This window comes from Carcharhinus amblyrhynchos, unplaced genomic scaffold (genome assembly GCF_965287045.1).
Source record: "Carcharhinus amblyrhynchos unplaced genomic scaffold, sCarAmb.v2.hapA scaffold_92, whole genome shotgun sequence".
NCBI lineage: Eukaryota > Metazoa > Chordata > Chondrichthyes > Carcharhiniformes > Carcharhinidae > Carcharhinus > Carcharhinus amblyrhynchos.
The window spans coordinates 360,754-369,569 of record NW_027649832.1 but is presented as its reverse complement, the minus strand read 5'-3'; the positions used below and the strand labels follow the sequence as shown (position 1 = coordinate 369,569).

General features: G+C 44.7%; 1 protein-coding gene across 1 annotated transcript; it reads left to right on the top strand.

Moving 5' to 3' along the window:
- Nucleotides 1–414: 414 nt before the first annotated feature.
- Nucleotides 415–3,172, top strand: LOC145338065 (putative G-protein coupled receptor 139). The gene is made up of 2 exons (XM_080182850.1): nucleotides 415–523; nucleotides 2,274–3,172. The coding sequence occupies exons 1-2, from the start codon at nucleotides 415–417 to the stop codon at nucleotides 3,170–3,172; spliced, it is 1,008 nt and encodes a 335-aa protein (XP_080038976.1).
- The last annotated feature ends 5,644 nt before the right edge of the window (nucleotides 3,173–8,816 follow it).

Genomic DNA, 8,816 nt, shown 5'->3' with positions numbered 1-8,816 from the left:
GCCATGCAGTCGTAAACAATGTCAGCCAGTCCACTTCTTTCATCCATCTTTTCTTCTTGAAGTCCTATTATGTCCCAGCCAGGCCAGGTTAATGCTTTACTTTGTGATGTTGAAAATATTGCAATGGAAGGAGTTAACTGAGCTCTGTTTGTTCAGTGACTATAATTAATGTCTCCGTGGATCTTAATTGGAGGATTGCCTGCTTCTACTAATATGGGAATTCTCTCAATGTATTATCCAGAGTGTCAGCAGGAGTATCACTGCCATCAGTGACAGGGATCCGCAGCTCCGGAGACAGGGAGAGATCAGAATCCGAGGAGACTCAACTGGAATATTCCAACAATGGATCAGAGTCTGAAAACAATGGATTGGAATGTTACATCAATGAGCAGGGATCTATCCTATTGGCTTTATATGATATCTGTGGATTCGCAATGGAACACATTGCAAAATCGGATCCAATGTGCACTGAAGATTATTCAGCACTTTTACTATCCTATCCTGGCTATTGTTGGCATCCCTCGTAAGTCTCTCTAACCAGCTGTCACTTCTTTAACTGTTTATGTCATTTAGTCTTCCATTTTTGTGCTTTTATTGATCCTGCCAATCTTGGAAAAGGATCAATCCAACATGAAACATTAACTCTGTTTCACTCTGCAGATCTGCTGCAATCCTCCAGTATTTTCTGATGCTATTGTACAAGATACCAGTTAGACCTCAGCTGGAACGTTGTGTAACATTCTGAGCACCATACTATAGGAAGGATGTGAACAAATTAGAGAGGGTGCAGAAGAGAGTTACAAGAACGGTTCCAGGGTTGAGCATGTTCAGTTATGAAAATAGACTGGAGAGGTTGGGACTGCTCTCCTTGGAGAGAAGAAGCTAACAAAAGACAATGTCACAAAACGGTGAGCTTGGCCACAGTAAGTTCACTGGAGAGGTGCTGTGTTGTGATTTCACTGCAGATCCAAGCAGTCGCAACCAGCGATGTAGTTCCACCGGGCTCTGGCTTTATTCCATTGTCTGAAATTATTGCCCAGGAGTGATCCAGGTGAAATTAGGAGGGAGAGAGAAGAGCAAGGGGTGCAGCAGCTGCGGTGATCTTTCGTGTGGGGGTGGAGCTGGGTGAGGGGTGGAGGAGATGCTGTATGGACTACAATTAAAACTGCATCAAATAACTCATTTCAAAGTGTTAGCATCTCTCCCTCTGATTGAGATAAATACACAGCTCAAGAGACAGACCTTCCAATCACGTCATTAACATGGTGCAGAGATTTCTGCATCACTTGGGTGGCACTGAGAGTATCTTCTGGGGGCTAAAATTTCCTCCAACAGTCCAAAGAAGTGTGGGCTAGGTTGATTGGCCATGCTGAATTGCCCCTTAATGTCAGGGGGATCATCAGGGTAAGTGTGAAGTGTTACAGGAATAGGTCCTAGGTGGGATTGTGGTTGGTGCAGACTCAATGGGCTGAATGGCCTCCTTCTGTACTGTAGGGATTCTGTGATTTTTTTTCACTTTGGACTCTCACTGCATCTGGGACAGCAAGTTGTTGTTGTAGCTCGTGGAAAATGATGGGGTTAAACAGTATCAGATGGTCAATAGTGTTGCCTTCTGGCCAGAGATTCTGGCACCTGAAACACCATCATCACTAGGGGTGTTTAGACTCATAGAATCCCTACAGTACAGAAGGAGGACATTCAGCCCATTGAGCCTGCACCGTCAACAATCCCACACTATTCCCATGACTCCACATATTTAGCCTGCTGATCCCCCTGAAATTCGGGTCAATTTAGCATGGCCTATCCACCTAACCTGCACACCTTTGGAAATGAGGCAGGAAAGCAGGGCACCCAGACGAAACCCATGCAGACACGGGGAGAATGTACAAACTCCACACAGACAGTGACCCAAGCCAGGAGTGGAACCCGTGTTCCTGGCCCTCTGAGGCAGCAGTTCTCGCCGCTGTGCAACCTTGACGCCCTCGCAATGTGATCATTTCAAAAGAAATGTAATTGTGTTTCAGTTCGGGAGGAATAGGAAGCAGGGGTGGGTGATAATCAACATTCAGTTGAACAATTTCAATAACATCACATGTGCCATTTAAGCACTCCCATATTCCACCTTATTACAGATTTGTTCTTTCATTCGTTCTTTCAAGTACATTCATGGAATATATCAATGGGAGACCAACACAATTGAGGGTCTCAGTAAAACCTCAATGAAACTGCTACCTTTACTTCCAGCCTGATGTTTGATTTTCCTCTCCTCACAGTTAACTTAGTGACGATTATGATCCTCTCCCGGGGAAAGTGCGGTCTCTCCAAATCTGTCACTCACTACCTGGTTGCCATGGCAGCAGCTGATCTACTGGTCATTATCGTTGACTTGATATTGAGACACATTTCAATTACTTTTGATGACCAGTTTTATTTCCGGCGATCCATCCCCATCTGTAATATCCACGCCGTCCTGCTCTATGCAGTTACTGACTGTTCTGTCTATTTCACCGTCACTTTCACCTTTGATCGATTTGTTGCCATTTGCTGCCAGAAGCTGAAAAGTAAATACTGCAGTGAGAAAACGGCAACTGTGGTCCTGGGAACAGTGACTGTGCTGAGCTGCTTAAAGAATATTTTCTGGTATTTTATGTTCCTGCCTCAGTATAGGTTGAAGGGCAATACTTGGTTTTGTGAAATGTCATTCGATGTTCAGGTATCTCAAATTTGGGGACCAATCGAGTTCCTCCATCACATTCTAAATCCAGCAGTGCCATTTGTCCTGATTCTGTTCCTCAATGGATTCACTGTCAGACACATTATAGTGAGCAGCAGCGTTCGCAAGAGACTACGGACTCACAGCAGTGAAGACAGTTCCAGAGACCCAGAGATGGAGAGTCGCAGGAAATCCATAATTCTACTCTTTGTTATCTCGGGCAATTTCATCATCTTATGGGCACTGTTAATGTTTTATTTTACATGGTACCGAATGTCAGGTTTGGGATATCAATCTGTTTCTCTCCATCCTTTGGTGCTTGAATTGGGTTTCATGCTGCAACTCTTCAGTTGCTGCACCAACACTTGCATTTATGCTGTGACCCAGACTAAGTTCAGAGAGGAGTTGAAGAGTATGCTGAAGTATCCCTTTATTCTAACTCTGAAATCCATTCATTGAGGAACAGAATTGAGTCACTGAGTGATTCCAGAAATTTTACCATGTTATTTCCCATTTCCAGCACGGTGGGTGGGAGGAGAGGGGGAGGGGGATTGTGCAGAGGGACGTTCCCCATTGTGATGATGGAAGAACATGCGGCCATTCCTAATGGGATGGTGAGTTGGACACGTTGAGCAATCTGGTCAGATAGTATTTCCCATGAAAACCTGACATGCTTATAGTTATTGAATTTACTGGACACTTGACACAAACAGATCATCAGAGAGGGCAACCGTGGGACCAACCTCACTGGAGCCCAGAATATCCAGCCACCTTGGAAGCATTCAATGCTGTGGCTGCAAGAGCAAATCAGACGATGAGAATCCACTGCTTTCCTCCCCATTGTCCACAAACATTAGTGCTGAATTTAGGAGTGTGATGGGCGAATGGGCCAGGAACTGGCAAATGGAATTTAATGTTAGCAAGTGTGAAGTTGTCCACTTTGGTAGGAATAATGGTAGGAAGGACTATTACTTACATGGTGAAAAACTGCAGCATGCAACGGTGCAGAGGGACCTCAGCGTCCTTGTGCATGAGTCGCAAAAACCCAGCCTGCAGGTGGTCAGGAAGGCGAATGGGATGCTGGCCTTCATAGTGAGGGGGATTGAATATAAAAGTAGGGAGGTCTTGCTGCAACTGTACAGGGCACTGGTGAGGCCGCAGCTGGAGTACTGTGTGCAGTTTTGGTTGCCGCACTTACGCAAGGATATTTTGGCCTTGGAGTGAGTGCAGAGGAGGTTCACTAGGCTGATACCGGAGTTGAGGGGGTTGAACTATGAGGAGAGGCTGAATAAACTAGGCTTGTACTCGTTAGAGTTTAGAAGAATGAGGGGACATCTCATTGAGACATATAAGATGAAGAATGGGATGGATAGGATAGAGGTGGAGAGGCTCTTCCCGCTCAGAAAGGACAATAGGACTAGAGGGCACAGCCTCAAGTTAAGGGGGGGGACAGTTTAGAACGGAGTTGAGGAGGAACTTCTTCACTCAAAGGGTGGTGAATCTCTGGAATTCTCTGCCCGTTGAAGTGGTGAGGACTGCCTCGCTAAATATATTTAAGACGCGGGTAGATAGGTTTTTGATAGGCAAGGGGATTAGGGTTATGGGGAGAGGGCGGGAAAGTGGAACTGATCCACAACAGATCAGCCATGATCTTACTGAATGGCGGGGCAGGCTCGAAGGGCTAGATGGCCTACTCCTGCTCTTATCTCTTATGTTCTTATGATATTCTCTGCTTGCCTGGATGAGTGCAAGTCCAACAGTACTCAAGCAATTCAACACCATTCAGGGAAAAGCAGCCCACTGGAGCGTTCTGAATCTGCATCACCATTCAGTATGATTAATGGTGGATTTTGGGCTTTAACTGCACAGACCATCCTTCCTCCATGTTCCCTGTTTCCAGGAGATCAGTCAATTGAGCCTTCGATGTATTTAATAATGGAGCATCCACAGCCTTCTGGGATAGAGAGTACCAAAGATTTGCAATCCTTTAAGAAGAATAATTTCTCCTCATCTCAATCCTAAATGACCAGCTCCCCATGTTTTATATTCCCCAAGAGAGCAAATGATCTCTCAGCATCCACCCTTTGAAGTCCCTCCTGAATCTGAAGTGATTAAATGAGATCATTGATCATTCTTTGAACTCAATAGAAAATGAACACAATTTGTTCAGCCTCCAATCATAAGACAATCCCCTCATCTGAGGCACTAGTTTAATGAACCTTCACTGTTCCTCCTCCATTGGTTTAAATGTCAATACCAAAGCTTCAAAAATATTCCTGATATGCTATTATCAAAACCTTGTACAATTGAAGTAAATCTTCTTTATTCTTGTACACCAATCCCCTGACAATAGAAGTCAATATTCACTTTGCATTCCTCATTACCTGCTCCCCCTGTTAAATGTTTGCATTCCAGTTCTAAGCAATCCCGAGTCTCTTTGAAAATCAAAACCTACAAGTTTCTCGCTATTTGAAAGAATTGGATTTTCTATAATAACTTCACATTTCCATAGATTATAATCTACCTTGCTCCCATTCGCTTAACTTGTCTATATCTCTTTGATGTCTCTCTCTCTGTGTCCTCCTCGCTGCTTACCTTCCCACTGAGCTTTTCATCACCAGCACACTTAGATACATCTCTCTCTATCCCTTGACCTAAAACATTAATAAACATTGTAAATGGCTGAGGGCCCAGCACTAACCCTTGTGGACCTCCACCAATGACAACATGAAAGAAACACGATTAGTCTGACAACCAATCTTCTATTCATGCTGATATAATACCTCCAAATCTACGCACAATCATCTTGCCTCTTAACCATTTGTGTGGCACTTTGTAACTGCCTTTTATAAATCCAGGTAATTTACATCTATTGATTCCCCATTTTTCCCTTTACCACCCCATCCCCCAACATCTCCTCACTTTTGGTAAATACGGCTATATACCAATATTGCTCTTGCGACCCATTTTAGATCATTGGTTGGTGTATTCTATATTAAACCTTGACAGCTAATGGTGGCACGATGGCACAGTGGTTAGCAGTACCACCTCACAATGCCTGGGACCGGCCTTCAATTCTGGCCTTGGGTCGCGGTTTGTGTGGAGTTTGCCACATTCTCCCTGTGTCTGCATGCGTCCCTCCAGGTGCTCTGTTTTCTCCCCATATACCAAAGATGTCTGCTTTAGGTTGACTGGCCATGTTAAATTGCCCCTTAGTATCAGGGGGACCAGCATGGTAAATAAATGTGGTCACAGGGATGGGGCCTGGGTGGGATTGTTGTTGGTGCAGACAGGATGGGCTGAAGGGCCTCTTCTGCACTGTATGATTCTATGATTATATTTATCAATGCTACCTTTTTGGTCACCTTTCGCTGGTTTCTAAGTGCTCCCAATACTCCATTACTCTCATATTTTTGCAATGTTGTAAGCATGTTCTTTCAATCTAATGCTATCTCTAAACAGTGAGTCATGGATGGATCCCTCTCACGTTTTCTCATGGAATGTACTTCTGGTGGATGTAGTGACTTGTTCCTTTCAGAGTTTTCCTGCTGTTTTTTTACAGCCATACCTCTCAGTCAATTTAATTAATTTACGCTGTTCACTCGTATCGATGTAACCATCTTTGTTTAGATTGAAAATTGTTCTTTCTAATTGGAATTTGTTAGTTTCCAGACGGACATTGATTTCAATGGTGCTGTGGGGTAAGTTCAGATGGCCGGTACTGTCTTTAACTACAGACAATAAAAAACTCATGAGACAGATCCCCTGTATAAAAAACATAATATTTAACAAAAACACAACATGCAATTGCTCAGAGGTCACCAAAAAGGTTAAGCAGCTCTGGAATAGAGTGGCAGAATCTCTCTGGTGAATCTAATGTTTACAGTCAAAAACAGATCAATTATAGATCTTCTGATCAATTATTCCTGCCTTACATTACTTTAATATCAATTACACCTAATAGGCACACATCAATAAGTCTCTGACGTTCACCCCAGCCATTCTATCATCCAGTACAATGATATCTCATTCATCCATTTAATCTGGATGCTGACTCCAAACTTGGCTAAAGTCACTTCCTGGTTGCCTGGTTACCTTGGACGCTTGCTGCAGGGATCAAACTGGATTATCCCCACCGGTTCATTGCCAACCTGCATGAACAGGTGGTCCTGCGTCCAGGCACATCCATGTCCTGAGTCTAGACAATGAATTGAGCCTATTTATAATGTTCCCTCGCAATTCTGATAAGAATTTCACTAACCGCGGGGTTCCCAGGCCTTTGGCTCTGAACTCTTCAACTTTACCATCATCCTTTACTGTAACCTGCTTTCTGCTGAAGTGAGCAATGATTCATACATTTAAAATGTATTTCAAAATCTCAATAAATATGTTGGAAAATCATAAAGATTTGTTCAATTTTCTTACTGCATCCACACATGTAAGAACATAAGAAATAGGAGCAGGAGTAGGCCATCTAGCCCTTCGAGCCTGCCCCGCCATTCAATAAGATCATGGCTGATCTGTCGTAGCTCAGTTCCACAATCCCGCCCTCTCCCCATAACCCTTAATCCCCTCGCTTATCAAAAACCCATCAACCCGGGTCTTAAAAATATTTAGCGAGGCAGCCTCCACCACCTCAACGGGCAGAGAATTCCAGAGATTCACCACCCTTTGAGTGAAGAAGTTCCTCCTCAACTCCGTTCTAAACCGCGCCCCCCTTTATCTTGAGCCTGTGCCCCCTAGTCCTACTATCCTTTCTGCGCGGGAAGAGTCTCTCCACCTCTATCCTATCCATCCCATTCATCATCTTATACGTCTCAATGAGATCTCCCCTCATTCTTCTAAACTCTAACGAGTACAAGCCTAGTTTATTCAGCCTCTCCTCATAGCTCAACCCCCTCAACTCCGGTATCAGCCTAGTAAACCTCCTCTGCACTCCCTCCAAGGCCAAAATATCCTTGCGTAAGTGCGGTGACCAAAACTGCACACAGTACTCCAGCTGCGGCCTCACCAATGCCCTATACAGCCGCAGCAAGACCTCCCTACTCTTATATTCAATCCCCCTCGCTATGAAGGCCAGCATCCCATTAGCCTTCCTGACCACCTGCTGCACCTGCAGGCTGGGTTTTTGCGACTCATGCACAAGGACCCCAAGGTCCCTCTGCACCGTCGCCTGCTGCAGTTTTTCGCCACGTAAGAAATAGTCCTTCCTGCCAAAGTGGACCACCTCGCACTTGCCAACATTAAATTCCATTTGCCATTTCCTGGCCTATTCGCCCAGCCTATCTAGATCCTTCTGCAGACTCTCAACACCCTCCACGCAATTTGCCGTTCCCCCAATCTTGGTGTCATCAGCAAATTTCGACACCATACACTCGGTTCCCTCCTCCAGATCATCTATATAAATGGTAAATAGCTGAGGCCCCAGCACCGACCCCTGGGGCACTCCACTAGTCACCAACCGCCAATCCGAATAGCACCCATTAACCCCCACTCTCTGCCTCCTATTTGACAACCAATGCTCTATCCACGCTAACACCCTACCCCCAACTCCATGCCCCCTTACCTTCTGCAATAACCTCTTGTGAGGTACCTTGTCAAACGCCTTCTGAAAATCAAGAAAGACCACATCCACCTGCTCTCCTCTATCCACCGCCCTAGACACATCCTCATAGAACTCCAATAAATTTGTCAGACACGACTTCCCCTTAACGAAACCGTGCTGCGTCTGCTCTATCAAGCAATTCCCCTCAAGATGCCTCGCTATTTCCTCCTTGATGACGGATTCTAACATTTCACCTACAACAGACGTTAAACTAACCGGCCTATAATTCCCTGCCTTTTGCCTGGCACCCTTCTTAAACAACGGCGTAACATTAGCCGCTTTCCAATCTTCCGGCACTTCCCCGGAATCCAGCGACGTGTAAATTATTCATCTCATTGGCTCGCTAATTTTGGTTCAAGGACCATTTAACTCTTTGCTAATAGTCTTGCTAGTGTCTCAATGTATTGTTATGCACCTTATTAATAATTAGGAACTTCCCATTTCAATCCCCCTCCTGGCCATTGGTTAGCCCAATGCTAAGCCAGTAAACACTTAAAT